Here is an 18,132-nt window from a genome sequence, read left to right on the forward strand (position 1 = left end):
GATTATTGCCTACCTTGCCCCGCTTTCCCCCCCGAACGGCGTCTCTTCACACCCGCCCGTCGCGCGCAGCTCCTCCTTGTCCTCACCTTCCTCGTCGAGCCCGCCGCGCACAACGGGACGCGGCCTCGTCTCTTCGCCGCCCTGCTCCTCGCCGCGCCAGCCTTTTGCATCGCCGCCGCCGCAGACGGCGCCGCAGCGCGAGGGCCGCCTGCCTGCGCCTGCTGGCGAACCAAGCCGTGCCGCACCTGTCCCCAGGCGCCGCAGCGCTGGGCCTGCTGCCCGCGCCTCCGCCGCCCGCGCCGCTCCGCCACGCGGTGCTCGTCACCGGCCGCCTGCCGCTCTGCTCTGCCTTTCTGACCCGTGCCCGAACCCGAACCCGAACCCGAACCCTACCCCTGCCCCTACCCCTACCCCTACCCCTGCCCCTGCCCCCTGCCCCTACCCCTACCCCTGCCCCTGCCCCTGCCCCCTGCCCCTACCCCTGCTCCCTGCCCCTGCCCCCTACCCCTGCCCCTACCCCTACCCCAAACCCGAGCCCTAGGTCGCCGTCACCGCCTGCTGGCTGCTCTGCGTCGCCTCCTCGCCGGCGAAAGGGATGCGGCTCTTGATGAGGACGTCGACCCGAGCCCTAGGAAGTGTCTAGGAAGTGTCTAGGAAGTGTCTAGGATGCGGCTCTTCATGATGACGTCGCTGCGCCAGGGGGCGGAGCAGGCGCTGCGCGCCGCCGCCGCGCGGGTGCTCGGCTTCGGCGGCGGCGGCGCGGTTGCAAACGACCTCTCGCACCGCTTGCCTGCGGAGCGGGAGCCGGCGCTGCTGGAGGCGCTGCACCGCAGCTCGCTCTTCCTCCCGCTCTCGCGTCTCACTGACTGGTGACGCAACAACTCGTCACTACCACAGGCGCTGCACCGGCTCCAGCTCTATGCGCCGGCGGAGGGAGGGGGAGAGGGTGCGGCGGGCAGGGAGCGGCGCGGCAGCCTCGACGAAAGGAGAGAGCCCCGCCAAGCGCAGCGGGCCTTCTCGCTCGCCTCGGGCGGCGGCGGCGGCGGCGAGGGTTCGGGCGCGGGCGGGCGCAGCGCAGCGCCGGCGCTCCTCTCGGCGCACGTGTTATTACTCGTGCCTTACGAGTGCAACGATGGATTCGCCACACTTTAGGCGTGGCTCTCGTCGCACATGTCGACAACCCTCGACTTCACCTCGCTGCTGGTGCACGCCGCGCCCCCTTCCTCGTCGCACTCATTGATGATCAATGATTCAGAATTCAGAATCAACTGCAGGTGCACGCCGCCACTCCACCTCGCCATCGATGATGAATTGACTAATCGCAAATCACCAGCTATTAATCACCAATTCGCAGGCCGCCCTCCACCTCGCCGCACTCATCCATGATTGATTAATGAGTTATCAATTTCTAGGTGCACGCCGCCCTCTACCTCGTCGCACTCGGCGTCGCGCTCACGGCCAGCTTCTCTGTCTACGCCGCCGTCGCCGACGCCACACACCTCGCCACGCACACACCTGCGCCGACTCCGCCTCCTCTCACCGCGGCCATCGCCCGCGCCGCCTCGCCGTCCGCCGCCGCCCCGGCTGTCGCCAACCTTTCGGCGCCGAGGCAGTTGTCGGCTTCTGCCGTCGTCGGCAGTGCTCCCCATGTCCTCCGACTCGACTGGGTGCCCCCCCCCCCTCCTCCCCCCCTCCCGCCTCGAGCTACGTCTGCAGTCAGTCAGTCACTGCCTCTGACTCGTGAACGACAGGTGCCCCCCCTCGTGCCCGCCTCGAGCTACGTCTCCGTCGTCACCTCCGGGTCGGCACAGGGCTGCGCGTCGCCCCTGCAGCCCTTCTCGCCCTCCGCCTGCGCCGGCGCTGACGTGCTGCGCGGCGCGCGCGTCTTGGTGGAGGCGCGTTGCACAGCTTTCGACGAGTGACGGCCGACCGCATCCCTGACGATGGACAGGCGCCCCCGTCTTGATTAATTATTGATTAATTATCAATTATTAATTACCGCATCTCTGACGATGGACAGGTGCACCCGTCTTGGTCGAGGCGCCCGCGGCCTCGCTGCTGCAACCGTCCGCGACGCTCTTCCTCCGCGCCTTCAACACGAGGCAGTTCCTAGACACTCCCTAGACACTCCCTAGACACACTCCCTAGACACTCCCTAGACACTTCGTAGACACTTCGTAGACACTCCCTAGACACACTCCCTAGACACTCCCTAGCCACTCCCTAGACACTCCCAAGACACTCCCAAGACACTTCCAAAACACTTCCTGTAGACATTTCCTAGACACTTCCTCCGCGCCTAACAACACGAGGCCCTCGCGGCGGAGAGAAGGCGACTGTTGTTGGTGCACCGACGAGCAGACGACGGGCTCCTTTCCTAGGCACGCGACGGAGGGGGTCGTCCTCTTCCTCAACGTGTCGGTGCAGCTCATGGCGCTGCTGCCCCCGAACACCTCGGCAGAGGCTGGCGCCAGGCGCGACGGCGGCGAGGCGGCGGAGGGCGGGGTGGGGGGGGGCGGGGCGGCGGGTGGGGGGGAGGGGGGGTGGGTGGGGGTGCGGCCTGCTCGCTGCTCGACGGTGCGAGTCGTGTGTGAGCCGGGGCGCGAGGCGTGCGCGCCTGCGGACATGTCTCGGACACGTCCCGGACGTGTCATGGACGTGCCCGTCAGGGACGAGGCGTGCGGGCCGGTGGCGCTGCACACAGAGGAGGGGCTCGGCACCGCGCCCGAGCTCGGGATCAGGGAGGCGGCGGCGGCGGCGTGGCTGCAGGCGAAGCTCGCGAGCGCGGCGGCGGAGGGGTGGGCGAGTGCGCAGCTGCTCTCCGCGCAGAGAGGAGGCGGCGGCCGGGGCGGAGAGGAGCCACGTGATAGAGTCAATCAGACTCGTGAATGAGTGATGAGTTGCTGACATAGGTGGACCCCGAGGAGGGGGAGGGAGGGAGGGAGGGAGGGAGGGCGGCGGGGAGGGCGGCGGGGAGGGCGGCGGGGAGGGCGGCGGGGAGGGCGGGAGAGAGGGCGGCGGGGAGGGCGGCGGGGAGGGCGGCGGGGAGGGCGGGGAGGGCGAGGTTGGCCCCCCTCACGCGCCTCCGCCTCCGCCCAGCCATGGGGGTGGCATGCGCTACGCCTTTTGCTTCGCGTTGCGTCCTTCCGAGGGGGTCGGTGGGCCGTCGGACAGGCGGCACCACCCAGACACTTCCCAGACACTTCCCAGACACTTCCTAGACACTTCCTAGGTCGGTGGGGCGTCGGCCAGGCGCTACCCGCGTCTCGGCGATTGCGTGCTGTATGAGCTGTTGACTGTTACTTGTTGAGCGCGTCGTTGACCTCCCGACAGGCGCCACCCGCCGCTCGGCGACCTTGTGTTGTGGAGCCGGAGAGAGACGGCCGACTGGGCGGCGCTGCAGCTGCGTGCCGAGTTGGGGTGCGCGTGCGCCGCCCTCCTCCTCCTCCTCCTCTTTTGCTGCCGTTTGCGAGGCGCCGGCTCGCGCACGCCGCAGCAGCCGCGACCTCGGACCACCTCGGACCATATCTCGGACCATCTCGGCTCCTCTCGGCTCATCTTTGGGGATGGACCAGGCGCCGGCGCGCGCACGCCGCAGCAGCGAGCGCTGCCGTGGGCTCTCATCGCGGCTATCTTCTTCGACTTGGGTGGACCTCGCCGATGCCCTCCCCCCTGCCGCTGCTGCTGCGGTGAGCAGCGCCTCTTCACACCCTGGCCGTGAACAGGCGGCCCTCGCGTCCCCCTGCTGCTGCTGCGGCCAGAGGGGTGGGGGCCGGTCGCAGCGGCGCGTCGGGCTTAAGTGGTTACTTAATCGAGGCTAACGATTAATTAGGTGGGGGCCGGTCGCAGCGGCGTCGAGCTCCGGCGTCGTGTCCTGCTGCTTCGCTGTGTGGGTCGTGTGCGGTCTCGTCTCCGCCGCACGGTGTGAACAGCGCCTCTTCACGCCTGCAGCGGTGAGCAGGTCCTGTACGGGCTCGTCACGAATTAAACACGAATCACACACGAATTACACACTAATTAAGCACGGATTAAGCAGGTCCTCTACGGGCTCGTCTCGCTGCACAGCTTCGCACACGACGACCTCACGCCGCTGGCAGAGCACCCGCGCACCTTCTCCTCCTTCTGGCTCCCAAAGCTGTGCCTCGCCGCCGGCACAGCCGCCCTCGCCGCCCGCCTCGCCGCCTCGCTCGCCAACGAGCTGGCCGGCGGGTGCTGCACGCACGCGCCCTGCCCCGAGGAGCAGCCTCGCCCCCCTCGCTGCGAGCCGCCTCTCACCGGCGCCTCCCTTCTCTCCTTCGCGGGGTGGCCTAGACACTTCCTAGACACTTCCTAGACACTTCCTAGACACTTCCTAATAGGCGCCTCCCTCCTTTCCTTCGCGGGGTGGCCGTCGCAAGCGTGGCTGCGAGACGGCCTCGCCGCCGCCGCTGCGGCCACCGGCCTGTACTTCGCGGGCCTCTTCGCGTGGGTTTCCCTCCGATCGCCGCGAGGCCGCGCAGCGGCAGAGAGGAGGTGCGGGGCCGGCGACTCACCAGTGAAGTCCACGCGCGACCAACGCGTAGGCTTGCACGGCAGAGAGCACTTGCGCGACGGACGGCGGACGGCATTCGTGCGGGAGGGCGGTCTAGTTGCTCTACGAAGTGACACCCAGTACTATTGATTAAGGCGGACGGCCTTCGTGGTGGAGGGGTGCTGTGCGGCGGCGCTGCTCCTCTCGCTCGGCAGAGTCGCGAGCTCATCCGCTAGCTCGTCAGCTGGGCCATGCTGACGTGCCTCTTTGTGAGATGAGCAGGCGGACTCGAGGCCGTCTTGATTAGTGTTGATTCGTATCAATTCACACTCGTTCGCATTACCGCGAGCAGGCGGACTCGAGGTCGTCTTTTCGGAGAGGACGCGTAGCGGAGCCTACTGGGGCGATCGCGGCTTGGCACCTCCGCTCGCCCGCCCCGAGGACCCTGCGCCGCTGGGCGGCTTGCTCGCCGACGCACTCGGCGCCGGGCTGCGAGCGCTGGAGCTGCTGCTTCTCAACCTCTACCTCGCCGTGCAGGTGTACCTTATTCTGTTTTGTTCTCATGTATTGCGCTGGAGCTGCTCCTCACCTCTACCTCGCCGTGCAGGTGTTCCCACCTCCACTCGCCGTCGGCGGCGATGCGCTCGCTAATTGATGCTAGCTAGTGCTAACTAGTGCTAACGCATACTAATTAGGTGTACCTCCACTCGCCGTCGGCGGCGATGCGCTCGCTGCGCGCCGACGCCAGGCGGGGAGTCGACACGCTACTAGTATCGACACGCTAGTTCATGCTGAGTAGCACTGATGAGCACTACTTGGAGCCGACGCCAGGCGGGGAGTCGACACGCTACTAGTATCGACACGCTAGTTCATGCTGAGTAGCACTGATGAGCACTACTTGGAGCCGACGCCAGGCGGGGAGTCGACACGCTACTCGTATCGACACGCTAGTTCATGCTGAGTAGCACTGATGAGCACTACTTGGAGCCGACGCCAGGCGGGGAGTCGACACGCTACTCGTATCGACACGCTAGGTCATGCTGAGTAGCACTGATGAGCACTACTTGGAGCCGACGCCAGGCGGGGAGTCGACACGCAGCGCGCGGCCCTCTGCGCCCTCCTCCCGGACTTGGCCGACGCGATCGGCGGCAAGGCCGTCGCGGGCTCCGCGCGCGCTCGCTCGCTGCCCGGCACTCCCCTCGGCGGGCGGGCGGGCGAGGGGGCGGCGACCTTCCTCGAGGCGACACCCTTCCGACACCCTTCCGACACCCTTCCGACACCCTTCCGACACCCTTCCGACCCCCTTTCTGACACTCTTCCGACACCCTTTCTGACCCCCTTTCTGACACTCTTCCGACCTTCTCGGACGCTCCCAGGCGCGGCCTCCCTTCCTCGAGGCGCCGCCGCACTCGCCGACGCAGGCGAGCGAGCGGAGCAAGCCGACTCCGATGGCCGCGCCCCCGCCGTCGCCGCTCGCGCTGCCGACGGAGGGGGGGGCTCCGCCGCCCTTCCTCGTGAGCCCGTCGAGAGAAGCGCCGCCGCCGCCCTCCGCCTCCGCCGCGGGAAGGGCGGCCGGCGAGGCTGAGCGCGCCACGTCAGCCGCGAGGGCGACGCAGACGACGGAAGGGGGCTGCTGCGGCTCATCGACGAGGGCGTGAACGGCGTCTCTTCACACCTCAGGCTGTGAACAGGAGGGGCTGCTGCGGCTCATCGACGAGGGCGTGCAGGAGGCGATGGCGCTGGTGGACAAGGGCAGGTGGCGGCTCGGCGCCTCGCCTGACGCCGCGCGAGGGCAGGTCGAGCGGCGCGGCTGCACCACACCTAGTTAAGAACCAGCCGGGTGCTAATGAGTGCGTGATGATTGAGCAGGTCGAGCGGCGCAGCTGCACCACCTTCGACGAGTCGGGCGCCGCCTCCCTCGTCTGCCTCGCAGAGGATGCGGGCGGCGAGGGGCGGCGAGAGTCCGGCAGTACCCCCGGGCAGCTCAGTGCCCCCGCCGAGCACGAGTCGCCGCCGCGCCGCCCGCCCCGGCTCGGCTCGCTCGAGGAGGAGGAGGTGTGAGCAGCGTCTCTTCACACCCTTCTGCTGTGAATAGGCTCCGCTCGCTCAAGGAGGCGTCGCTGAGCGAGGCGCGCGACTATTATGGCCTCCCCTCCGGCCCTCCGGCGCTATAAAAGTATGAGATCGTACTCTTCCCATTGCATGCCCCGCTGTTCGAACTGATAGGAGCGTGACTACGGCGTACCCGCCGGCGCACCCGCGCTGCCGGACGAGCTTCCGTTCGGCATGCTCCACCCGTGGTGGTGCGACCTCAACACCGAGCTGTGAACGGCGTCTATTCACACCTCCAGCTGTGAACAGGCATGCTCCACCCGTGGTGGTGCGACCTCAACACCGAGCTGTGAACGGCGTCTATTCACACCTCCAGCTGTGAACAGGCATGCTCCACCCGTGGTGGTGCGACCTCAACACCGAGTCTGGGCGCGCCGCCACGCGAGGACAGCTCCGTCGTCGCGCAGAGGGCGCGCTCAAGGGGGTCTACGCGGCGAGCGTGCAGCTGGTTGGCGCGTGGAAGCGAGGCGGCGGCTGGCAGGTTTGCGTTTGGGAGGGGCGGAGGCCTCGCGCCAGAGACTCACTTGGTTCACGCGCTGCTACTCATGAATGGTTCAGGTTGTCTTTGGGCGGGGCGGTTAATAATAATTAATAAGTAATAATTATTAATAATTAATAATCATGGTTCAGGTTGTCTTTGGGCGGGGTGGCCTCGCCGCGGAGTACTCGCGGCTGGACGGCCGATCCAAGGAGGGTGTCGACGCCGCCGCGCCGCTGCTCCGGCTCGCCGGCGCTCTTCTGCGGCCCGGCTGCCGCCCGCTGCCGCTCTGCTCGCCGGCGGCGCCGTCTGGCGCCGCTGCCTGGGGCGAGGGGGAGGAGGCTGCGGCGCTGGAGAGGCTGCGGCTGGTTGCGAGGGTCGAGGCTGAGGGGCGCAGCCTCGCGCCACCCTCTGGAGGCCCACCCTCTGCAGGGGGGTCCGTGCGCAGCGCCCCCTCGGCCAGCATCTCGAGGGACGCTGCCGCCTTGCTGGCCGCTCTCGGGCAGTGGGTGGACGCGGTGCGCGAGCACGACCTAGCGGCGCTCGGCTACGTGCACTACGCGGCGCTGCCGCCGCCGCAGCTGGCGCCCGCCGAGCAGAAGGGTGTGGGACACGCCCTCGGCTCACGCCCACGGGACGCGTCCGCAACACGTCCTTGTGTAGGCGCCCGCCGAGCAGAAGGAGTGGCGCTTCCTGTGCGAGGGCGCCTCGCCCGCTCGCCACACGATTGCTCATCATCAAGTGCGCCAACTCTTGCGAGTCCCATCGACAGGCACCTCGCCGCTCGCCCGGTCTCCGAACGGTCTCTCCGCCTCCGCCGCCGCCTCGGTGCGGACCCACCTCGCCTCCCGGCCCGAGCTGGCCGCTGTCATTGCTACTCGATGGACTCCTTTCTTCAGGTGCGGACCTACCTCGCCTCCCGGCCCGAGCTGGCCGGCCTCACAGACGCCGTCAAGGAGGCGCAGGCCGGCGCGGGCGGGGCGCCCCTCCGCTTCAGCTACGCTCTCCTCCTGCGCGACATGGCCGGCTACACCGTGCGGGGCGCGCCTTCCCCTTCTGCGTGGCGCTCCTCCGAGGCACGCCGCCGCCGCCCGCTAGCCCCTCTGCCCATGACCCGGCCCATGACAGCGGCAGCGGACTCGTCCGTTGCGTGTGCTCCAGGCGAGCCTCTGCCGCCAGCTGCTCCCTGCCCCGCAGCGGAGTCGTCTGCGTCGGGCCGCCTCTCGCGCAGCTCGCTCCGGCTCCGCGCCGCTCTCAGGCACAAGGGGCGGGGGGAGCCTTCCCGGAACCTTCCCGGAGCCTTCCCTGTAGGCTACGCCCCGCTGTCAGAGTCGGAGGGGGCGGAGCCAGCGGCCAGCTCTCGCTCTCGATCAACCATCGGCCGCTCGACCATCGGCTCGCTCTCGGCCGCTGCCGCCGAGCTGACTCCGCCGCCGCTGCGCAGCTGGGCGAGCGGCGCGCAGCACTGGGAGAAGTACAGCTTCGAGGTTGGCAAGGGCGGCAGCTTCCCCGCCGGCAAGGGCTTCGGGGTCGACGTTGGCGCCATCCTCTGGAGCTAGTAATCAATAACTCATCAGTTATCATTCATAGGCTTCGAGGTCGACTTTGGCGCGGACCACGGCGCAGACGCGCGCGGGAGCGACAAGCTGCAGCGGTACACGGCGGCGCAGATGGCGCTCCACATCTGGCTGCGCGGCGCGCTCACCAGCGAGGGCGACGGCGCCGACGCAATACGGCACTTGCGAGGCCTCCGCAGAGCGGCAGAGGCGTCGCGCGCCGCGAAGAGCAGCACGCGCAGCACGCTGGCGGAGGAGGGCGCGGCGAGAGGCGCCGACCGCGCGCGGAGCAAGTATGAGCAGGCTCTCTTCGCTGCGCAGAGCGGGGGCACGCACGCGGTCGCCATCTCGCTCCTCGCCGTCGGAGGAGCACTCGGCCGCGCGTCGGAGCTGTGCTAGGAAGTGTCTAGGAAGTGTCTAGGAAGTGTCTAGGAGCACTCGGCCGCGAGTCGGAGCTGGGCACAGCGCGCTGGCTGCCGCCGTGGCGTGCTCCGGAGAGTGGCCGACCCGTGAGAGGGAGGCTTTGCTGAGCTCGTTCCGACACTCGTTAGGCGGGGCCTAGCTGAGACTAGCCGAGATTAGCTCGTTCCGATTCGGGGCGAGATTCGTTAATTAGTACACGATCCGTTAGGCGGGACCCGGCGAGATTCGTTAATTAGTACACGATCCGTTAGGCGGGACCCGGCGAGATTCGTTAATTAGTACACGATCCGTTAGGCGGGACCCGGCGAGGCTGATCGACGAGATCGAGTCGATGGCCAAGGTCGAGTCGCGCTGCGAGGAGGGCGCGGAAGGGGCGGCCGAGCGCGGCGGCGTGCGCGGCGTCGCGGGCGAGTGTCCGGAGGAGGAGTCTCGGCTGGAGATCCGTCATAGTGCCGATCCTGCGGGTGTGGCTCAAGTAGGCGAGAGTCCGGAGGAGCATCTCGCGGCGGCGCGGGGGCGGCTGTACGCGGAGTGGGCGAAGGCAGCGGCGCGTGCGGAGGGTGGCGAGCTCTCCTTGAAGCTCTTCGACTCGGGCGGGCAGGACATCGGCGAGGTTGTCGTCGAGCTGCGCGCGGCGGCGGCCTTCGCCGAGGCTGACCGGATGCGGAGGGAGGACGCAGGCGAGGGGAAGGCGGGCGAGGTGAAGGCGGGCGAGGTGAAGGCGGGCGAGGTGGAGGCGGGCGAGGTGGAGGCGGGCGAGGTGAAGGCGGGCGAGGTGGAGGCGGGCGAGGGGTCGGTCGGAGGAGGGCACGACCCGGCGGAGGGAGGCGGCGAGGCTGCCGCAGCGGCACAGGCGGCAGCACATGCGGCCAAGGGACCCGCGCGTCTTTCTTTTTTTAGGCGCGTCTGCCTCGGATGCCGCCGCCTCCGCCGCCGGCGCCACGGCCGGCACGGCCGCCGACGCCGACTGCGCCTCGGCCGCCGCCCTGCCGCCAGAGGGTAGCGGCCTAGCCACCTCGAGTGGGGCTGCGATGTGGCCGCTCTCGATGTTTGGCACACGCTCCGAGGGCTCCTCGCCCCCGTCGCGCTCGTCGCCGCCGCCGGGGAGCGAGGCCGACCCCCCGCCCGGTCTCTTCTCAAGGGTACCCTCTGTGCCGGTGCTGACCTCGCTTTCTTGGGCACGCGGCGGTGCGAGATCGACACTTCCTAGACACTTCCTAGACACTTCCTAGACACTTTCTAGACACTTGCTAGACACTTCCTTTGCTCTCTTGGGCACGCGGCGGTGCGAGATCGACACTTCCTAGACACTTCCTAGACACTTCCTAGACACTTCCTAGACACTTCCTTTGCTTTCTTGGGCACGCGGCGGTGCGAGATCGACACTTCCTAGACACTTCTAGACACTTCCTTCGCTTTCTTGGGCGCGCGGCGGTGCGAGATCGACACTTCCTAGACACTTCTAGACACTTCCTTCGCTTTCTTGGGCGCGCGGCGGTGCGCGAGATCGCAGCCCGCGTCGAGCTCCTACTCTTCACGGCCAGAGGTGTGAAGCGACGCTGCTATGACAGGTGCGCGATCGAAGCCCGCGTCCGGCTCCTACCTCCTCCGCACCGACCGCGCCAACCGCGAGGCGGCGCTGGAAGCGCTCGAGCGCGCTCTCACCGGGCTGGAGCCTAGACACTTCCTCGACACTTCCTCGACACTTCCTCGACGCCTCCCTCATAGGCGGGCCCTCACCGGGCTCGAGCCAGGCGTGCGAGGCGTGCTCGCGCCAGGCATGCGCAGCTGGCTCTCCCAGCTGCGCAAGCGGCCGCAGCCGGTGGCGGTGCTGCTGCTCCGCTCCAAGCAGGCGGCGGCGGTCGAGGAGGCGCTGGCGGCGTTGGCGCTGGAGCTGCCGCGCGGTGTTGCGCGCCCGTCGCTCTCTCCGGCGACGCAGCTCCGGCGGCGCGTCTTCTCCGACCTTTCCTAGACCTTTCCTGGACCCTTCCTGTAGGCGACGCAGCTGCGGTGGCGTTTCTTCTCCGTGAGCGCCAACAGCGAGATCAGCCGCGCTGACGCCGAGCTGGCCCCGAGGTTAGGTTGCGCATCGTCTCCGTCAGCACCAACGAGCGCTTCGCCGCGCTGCACCAAACGCGGTGGTTCTCGTCGCCCGTGCGAGGGAGAGAGCGCGTCTGGGTGCGGCTGAGCGCGCGGCTACACGAGGCGCTCTCGCCGCACGACCGCCGCACGGTCTCCTCTTGACTTTCAGCCGACTAGTTTCGTCTTGACTCAGGCGCCCTCGCCACACGACCGCCTCAAGGTCTTCTCGCCCGACTCGGCGGCGCAGCTGCTCGAGATGGCGAGAGATAGCCGAGATTAGCCGAGGTATAGCCGAGATATGGCAGCTGCTCGAGATGGCGAGAGATAGCCGAGATTAGCCGAGGTATAGCCGAGATATGGCAGCTGCTCGAGATGGCGAGATATAGCCGAGATTAGCCGAGATATAGCCGAGATATGGCAGCTGCTCGAGATGGCGAGATATAGCCGAGATTAGCCGAGATATAGCCGAGATATGGCAGCTGCTCGAGATGGCGAGATATAGCCGAGATTAGCCGAGATATAGCCGAGATATGGCAGCTGCTCGAGATGGCGAGATATAGCCGAGATTAGCCGAGATATAGCCGAGATATGGCAGCTGCTCGAGATGGCGCTGCCACGCGACTCGGACCTCTTCAGTCACGGCCGAGGAGTCATGCTTGACTCGCTGGTGTGAATGGAAGGTGTCGCTGCGAGACTCGGACCACCTCGGCCGCATCCTCGGGCAGCTGGACAAGGCCGGCTTCGACACCTCCGTCCTGAAGGTCTCACTTCACCCGCTCATTCACTCACCGATGAATGAATGAAAAGGCCGGCTTCGACACGTCCGTCATGAAGGTGAACGCGCAGGAGCTTCCTCTCGTCCGCACGCCCGAGGAGCTGTTAATTAATCAATAATAATTAAGTATTCATTAATTAATTAGGAGCTCCCCCTCGTCCGCACGCCCGAGGAGGACGCGGAGCGAGGCAAGCAGCTGCTGCTGCTGCTCTCCCTGCGCGACGAGACGCTGGAGGCGGAGATTCAGCCGAGATAGAGCCGAGATTAGCCGAGATTAGCCGACGAGACACTGGAGGCGGAGACGAAGCGGATGCTGGACATGGCCAGGACACGTCCATGACACGTCCATGACATGTCCGGGACACGTCCTCAGGCGGAGACGAAGCGGATGCGCAAGCACCGGTTCGAGCGTGAGGGCGACCCTCTTCCCTCCTCAAGGACTCCTTCATTAATCGATGAATTGATGGATGGATGGATTGATTGAGTGATCAATTAGGCGACCCTTCCCTCCTCAAGGACTACCAGACAGAGCCGCCCACCGCCGCCGAGGCCGTGCAAATCATCGACCGCTTGTTGCGTCTGCCGCAGCGCTACGGCGGCGCAGAGCTGCGCTACCCGCATGACGCGCGCTACGACGGGCTGGGCGCCGAGGGCAGCCACCCGTCCCCCTCGTGGCACTTCCTAGACACTTGCTAGACACTTGCTAGACACTTCCTAGACACTTCCTAATAGGCGGCTACCCGCCCCCCTCGTGGCGGGTCGGCGGCGTGGAGCTGTTTGAGGCCGCCTACCTTCCTAGACACTTCCTAGACACCTCCTAGACACTTCCTAGACACTCCCTAGACACTTCCTAGACACTCCCTAGACACTTCCTAGACATTTCCTAGACACTTCCTAGACACTTCCTCATAGGCGCCTACCCCGTGCACGACCTCGACACCTCCTAGACACTCCCTAGACGCTTCCTAGACACTTCCTCATAGGCGGCCTACCCCGTGCACGACATCGACTTCAACCGGCGGCTCGAGCGCTCGTTGGCGTGGGACAACCTCTGGCTGTCGGACGCTCAGCTCGCGTCGCTGAGGTCGCATCGCCGGCGAGGAGATTGAGAAGATTGCTCACAGTGTCAGAGTGCACAGCCAGTACCAGGTCGCACTACGGCGAGGAGATGTCTAGGAAGTGTCTAGGAAGTGTCTAGGAAATGTCTAGGTCGCACTACGGCGAGGAGATCGCCTTCTACTTCGCGTTCATGGACCTCTCCAACCGCGCGCTGCTGCCCATCGCACTCCTCGGCCCGCCCCTTGCTTGCCGGCCGCTCGACCCGCCTCCGACCCTCTCGCCGGAACCTTCCCGGAACCTTCCCGTAGGGCCTCTCGTCTTCGCCGTCCGCTTCCTCGCCCGCCAGTACGGCTCCCCTGTCTACGCGGCGCTCCTCCCCTTCTACGCCGCCGCCATCGTGCTCTGGGGCTCGTACTTCCTGATGCTCTGGCAGCGGCGTCGCGCCGAGCTGCAGGTTGCGTGGGGAGATATGGGGAGATATGGGGGAGATATGGGGAGACATGCGTTGCGCCGAGCTGCAGGTTGCGTGATATAGCCGAGATATAGCCGAGATATAGTCGAGATATAGCCGAGCTGCAGGTTGCGTGGGGAGTGCCGCTTCGGGTCATCTCGGCTCGGGTCGGCTCAGGTACTCTCAGGTACTCTCGGGTACTCTCGGGTACTCTTGTGCACTTTCCTGCAGGTGGCGTGGGGCGTCAAGCACTTTGAGCCGCGCTCGTTCGAGCGGCCGCAGTTCCAGTGCTGGCACAACAAGTCGACGGGAGAGCAGCGGTACTACCCGGAGTGGCGCCGGCTGGCGAAGCGCGCGCTCTCGCTGCTCGTCACGCTGCTACAGACGGCCTTCCTCGTCTTCCTGACGCTGCTCAGCTATGTGGAAGTGTCTAGGAGGTGTCTAGGAAGTGTCTAGGTCTTCCTCGTCTTCCTGACGCTGCTCATCTACCTCCACTACGTCAACGCCTTCGAGTACTACTCCGGCCTCAAGAAGACGCTGATCGCCTCGGCCCTCAGCGGCCTTCCGCCCGGAAGCCTGTCCGCCGTGTGTGATGAGCGAGTGGTGGGCTGACAACAGGCCCTCAACGGCCTCATGTACGGCTCTATCATCATGGGCCTCGAGCTGCTCCTCTTCGGCGCAATCTCGCGCAACCTCACCGAGTTCGAGAACTACCGCACGCAATCCGAGTTCGAGTCGGCCTATATCTTCAAGATGTTCTTCTTCGTCTGGGTCGAGATGTAGCCGAGATGTAGCCGAGATGGAGCCGAGATACATCTTCGAAATGTTCTTCGTCTGGGTGCCGGCCACCTCTGGCACTGATTCATAAATAATGCGGAGTCATGATGCATGACGGATCATCGCTAGATGACGACCTCTGGTACTGGTTAGTAACTAACGAATAGGTCGACGGCTACCTCTGGTACTGGATCCTCGGCTTCATCCACATCCCGGTCGTGCGGCAGCACTCCGACGCGGACGGCGTCATCGACCCCGAGTTCGCGCGCTCGAACACCATCTTCGGCTGGCGCGCCTTCAGCGAGGGGCCGTCGGCCGGTGTGCGCCTCACGGCTCGTTTAGTTACCGTGAGGACTGGCTCCGCAGGCGCGTGTTCAACGCGGGCCACACGACGGTGGACGAGTGGATGTACGGCTTCGAGACCTCGGTCACCTTCCAGGTCGCCGGCTCGAACACGATGATCCTCGCCCTCGAGAACCTGCTGCCCGTGCTGTGGGTAGATATAGCCGAGATATAGCCGAGACATGGTCGAGATATAGCCGAGATATAACCGAGAGATGGCCGAGATATAGCCGAGATATAGCCGAGATACATATCTCGACTCAGGTCTGCTGGGTGCGCTGAGATATAGCCGAGATATAGCCGAGATATATATCTCGACTCAGGTCTGCTGGGTGCGCCGGCGCTGGCACTCGCATGTCCGCGAGCTCTCGACGGGCAAGCGCGCGCTTGACTGGCCAAAGCTGCGCAAGCAAGTGCCGGCGGACCTGCGCGGCCACGCGGCCAGCCGCGCGCGCCTGCTGCCCGCCGGCGACTCGCAAGTGTGGGAGAACGTCAACCGGCTGCGCGAGGTGCTGCGGGAGAGAGAGCCGAGATCTAGCCGAGATATAGCCGGCTGCACGAGTTGCTGCGATAGGGCGGCCGCACCCCCGGCGGTGGCAGGGTGGGCCTCTGACTCGACTCGCTGGTACCGCCCAGGTGCTGTGGGAGGGCAACCGCGCGCCATACGACGTGTTTTGGGACATGTACGACGCGGTGCTCTACCTCGGGTACGTCTCGGTCCTGTCGCTGCAGCAGCCGCTCTTCCCGCTCATCGTCTTCTTCAACAACATGATCGAGGTACACACACACACACACACACACACACACACACACACACACACACACACACACACACACACACACACACACACACACACACACACACACACACACACACACACACACACACACACACACACACACACACACACACACACACCGCTTACCCACGCGCACTGGGCCTTGCACTTTGAATGCCGTGGGGCTCCTGTCGTTAGACGTGGAGACGCGAGGGTCGCCCCCCCTTGCCCCACCACCTCGTGTGTGTGGAGAAGTTTACCGTACCTTACCCCACCTTTAGATCCGGACTGACCTCACCAAGATCGGCACCTGCCAGCGGCCGCAGCCCCGCACGACAAAGGACCTCGGCGAGTGGGAGGGCTGCCTCTGGTTCCAGAACTTTCTGGCGGTGCTGCAGGTGTCGCTCTTCATCGTCTTTTCGACCGAGACGCTGGAGACCGTCTGGTTCACAGACCCCGCCGACCCAAACTACTTTGTGGACGGCCGCCTCACGCTGACGGCGCGGCTCTCGGCCGCCTTCGCCTTCTGCGTGCTGCTGCTCTGCGCGATCTTCATCATCCGCAACACGATGGCCGAGGGGCCGCGCGATGCGGCGAGCGAGCGCGAGCAGAGGCAGCGGCTCAAGGAGAGGCTGCGCGACGTGCAGAATCAGCGCCTGCAGAGCCCGTTCTACCCAGGAGGCAAGGTGAAGCGGGCTTGAACGACGCCGAGGCGCTAATCCTACCAATCGACAGAGTGAGACACGCGTTTCGACTACAGTATGTGGGGTCTGTGTGAGCCCCACAGCAAGAGGCTTGAGGCCACCAGTTGCGGTTCGGAATATACTAACTACGTGTACGTCTTTTTCATCCGTGTACTAACTGAGACTGAACTGACAACTTCAGACAACTGAGTACTGAAACAACTGTTCCGTGTTGGTGTTCCTGCTTCCTCGCTCTCTCTGTACTCTCTCCACTCTCGCCGCTTTGCCTTTGGGACGCCCCACTCCCTCCCTTCGCAAGAGCCCTCGCCCCGGTCGCTTGGCGACCGCCACGCTCGATCAATATCGCTGCTGCTGGGCAAAGCCAGGCGCCGCCGGCAGGCCCGCCATGAACCCCTTTTGCACGGACTGGGTGAGTTCTTCGAGGGCGCCGGGCGAGTGGTTCATGAAGACGGCGTTGGTCCGCGACGAGGCTCCGATGTCCTTCATCATGTCAAAGTACTGCGTGACGAGCATAAGGTCCATCACCTGCTTGGCGTCCACCCCCTCCACCTCACTCTTGAAGCTGTTGACCGACTCGCGCAGCCCCATGACGATCGCCTGGCGCTGCCGCGCGATGCCCTGTGTGTATGTGCGGTGTCGGTGTCAAAGCTTGGAATCGGTTGCACCCTGCAGCTTGGCGGCGAGCGTCTCGGCGGCGCCAGTGAGCGGATCGACGCCGCCCCTGGTGCGCGGTGCCCCGGTGCCTCCGAGTGTGGGCACCCGCCATCCACGAGACTGATTCCGAGGGAGTCGACAAAAGCCGCTAGCTCGCGATGCACCCCGGCGGCTTTTCTTTTGAGAGCGCCTTCGTTGTTAATAGTACAAGCCCAATGGTCCCTTTCGAGCGGTCCCCTGTCGCAGTCGCACACACGCACACGCCGCACCGCACCGCGCGCCCGCCCGCTGCCCCGCCCAGGCGGGAAAGAGATGAGGAGATGGGACAGCAAAGGAGGAAGCCCAAACACGTATGGGAGGGTTCAGTAATGCGCCACGCTGCCCGGCGTCTCTCACTTTCCGGGACAGCCCCGCCCTTTCGAGGCAGGAGAGTGACGGCTACCCCGTACGCCCTGCGGCCTGCTACCCCGACGCCGACCGCCCATTCCCCCCTCCTCGTTCCCCCCTCGAATTCTCCGGACCCCGACAAGCCGCCCGACGTTGGGCCTCTGCCCCGCACGCCCCCGTCCCTTCTGCCCCTCGCTCACACCCCGGCCCGACACGCACATACAAGACAAACCCGGCGTCCTGCTCTCAAAAGAAAAAGAAAAAAGGGAATGAGGAGACCAGCGGGGGAGACTCCCCGCCTATGCAAGCCCCAGAGAGGGGCCGCCATCGCCGAAGCTGTGCCAAAGCATAACTCCAAAACCCGCAGCGGCCCGGGGGGCCTTGGGGGCAGCCTGCCGGACCGCCGCTGCACGGGGCTAGGCACCAGAAGATGAGTGGAATTGATGAATTGGGCCGTTGTCCGTGCCTCCCCTCTATACGTCAGAGTGGGACCTACGCCGCGCCGGGAAAGGGGCGCGCCCGGTCCTCGACGGAGCCGCGCGCCCCAAACGACCCAGGCGGCGAGTAGTCGACCTCGAACCTTCGACATGTAGTTGCCCATAGTTAGCGCCCGCCCGCCCCCCCCTCTGTGCTTCGCAAACGAAAAACAAAATAAAACCAAGCAAAAGAGAAAGCGAGGCCAAAAAACGATTGCGTAAACGGCGTCACAAAGCCCGCCGGTTTTGATCGACAATCGTGAGATTGACCGCCGTCGACCAGAGAATCGACGGCAGCATGCAGACGATGTGCCAGCTTGCACGGCGCTCGCGCCGCGCCGGCTGGCTCATCGAGAGCGCTCTCTGGCGCCATCCGGGCCACGCGCGGCGCCGCGCGTGCCTCGCGCCACTCGCCTCGGCTGGCAGCACAGCGCCAAAGCCGCCTCGCCAACACCGCGCACAGCACCAGCATGCTGCCCACCAGGCAGCAGAGTGCTGCACCGGCGTGCAGCGGACGCTGCGGCGCTGCGGCGTCGCCTCCCCGCCCTGTCCACGGAGCAGGCGAGC

The 18,132-nt window shown here is 65.9% G+C and overlaps 4 protein-coding genes across 4 annotated transcripts; 2 read left to right on the plus strand and 2 right to left on the minus strand.

Moving 5' to 3' along the window:
* Nucleotides 1-6,246: 6,246 nt before the first annotated feature.
* EMIHUDRAFT_457786 (hypothetical protein) lies at nucleotides 6,247-9,055 on the plus strand (the record flags this gene model as incomplete). The annotated part of the gene is made up of 8 exons (XM_005776689.1): nucleotides 6,247-6,306; nucleotides 6,380-6,540; nucleotides 6,606-6,639; nucleotides 6,737-6,794; nucleotides 6,949-7,103; nucleotides 7,442-7,703; nucleotides 8,412-8,629; nucleotides 8,699-9,055. Exons 5-8 carry the CDS (start codon nucleotides 6,951-6,953, stop codon nucleotides 9,053-9,055), a joined length of 990 nt encoding a protein of 329 aa, XP_005776746.1. The 5' UTR covers nucleotides 6,247-6,306; nucleotides 6,380-6,540; nucleotides 6,606-6,639; nucleotides 6,737-6,794; nucleotides 6,949-6,950.
* Nucleotides 9,056-10,896: 1,841 nt separating this feature from the next.
* EMIHUDRAFT_367742 (hypothetical protein) lies at nucleotides 10,897-14,475 on the plus strand. The gene is made up of 14 exons (XM_005776690.1): nucleotides 10,897-11,022; nucleotides 11,160-11,311; nucleotides 11,382-11,420; nucleotides 11,842-11,922; nucleotides 11,996-12,007; nucleotides 12,082-12,171; nucleotides 12,310-12,352; nucleotides 12,433-12,610; nucleotides 12,691-12,718; nucleotides 12,920-13,228; nucleotides 13,304-13,449; nucleotides 13,678-13,857; nucleotides 13,927-13,995; nucleotides 14,065-14,475. The coding sequence occupies exons 10-14, from the start codon at nucleotides 13,138-13,140 to the stop codon at nucleotides 14,227-14,229; spliced, it is 651 nt and encodes a 216-aa protein (XP_005776747.1). The 5' UTR covers nucleotides 10,897-11,022; nucleotides 11,160-11,311; nucleotides 11,382-11,420; nucleotides 11,842-11,922; nucleotides 11,996-12,007; nucleotides 12,082-12,171; nucleotides 12,310-12,352; nucleotides 12,433-12,610; nucleotides 12,691-12,718; nucleotides 12,920-13,137; the 3' UTR covers nucleotides 14,230-14,475.
* Nucleotides 14,476-16,384: 1,909 nt separating this feature from the next.
* On the minus strand, nucleotides 16,385-16,636 carry EMIHUDRAFT_238667 (hypothetical protein; the record flags this gene model as incomplete). The annotated part of the gene is made up of 2 exons (XM_005776691.1): nucleotides 16,385-16,546; nucleotides 16,574-16,636. 2 exons carry the CDS (start codon nucleotides 16,634-16,636, stop codon nucleotides 16,385-16,387), a joined length of 225 nt encoding a protein of 74 aa, XP_005776748.1.
* Nucleotides 16,637-17,581: 945 nt separating this feature from the next.
* EMIHUDRAFT_238668 (hypothetical protein) lies at nucleotides 17,582-17,916 on the minus strand (the record flags this gene model as incomplete). Its single annotated transcript, XM_005776692.1, has 2 exons — nucleotides 17,582-17,669; nucleotides 17,798-17,916. 2 exons carry the CDS (start codon nucleotides 17,914-17,916, stop codon nucleotides 17,582-17,584), a joined length of 207 nt encoding a protein of 68 aa, XP_005776749.1.
* Nucleotides 17,917-18,132: the final 216 nt, after the last annotated feature.

This window comes from Emiliania huxleyi (assembly GCF_000372725.1).
Source record: "Emiliania huxleyi CCMP1516 unplaced genomic scaffold EMIHUscaffold_274, whole genome shotgun sequence".
NCBI classification, from domain to species: Eukaryota; Haptophyta; order Isochrysidales; family Noelaerhabdaceae; genus Emiliania; species Emiliania huxleyi.

Excerpts from the sequence above, each read along its gene's own strand:
- EMIHUDRAFT_367742 (XM_005776690.1), top strand. The coding sequence starts at position 13,138 with ATGTCTAGGTCGCACTACGGCGAGGAGATCGCCTTCTACTTCGCGTTC. Across the intron at positions 13,229-13,303 it reads GCTGCCCATCGCACTCCTCG|GGCCTCTCGTCTTCGCCGTC; the intron begins GCCCGCCCCTTG and ends ACCTTCCCGTAG. Across the intron at positions 13,450-13,677 it reads GGCGTCGCGCCGAGCTGCAG|GTGGCGTGGGGCGTCAAGCA; the intron begins GTTGCGTGGGGA and ends ACTTTCCTGCAG.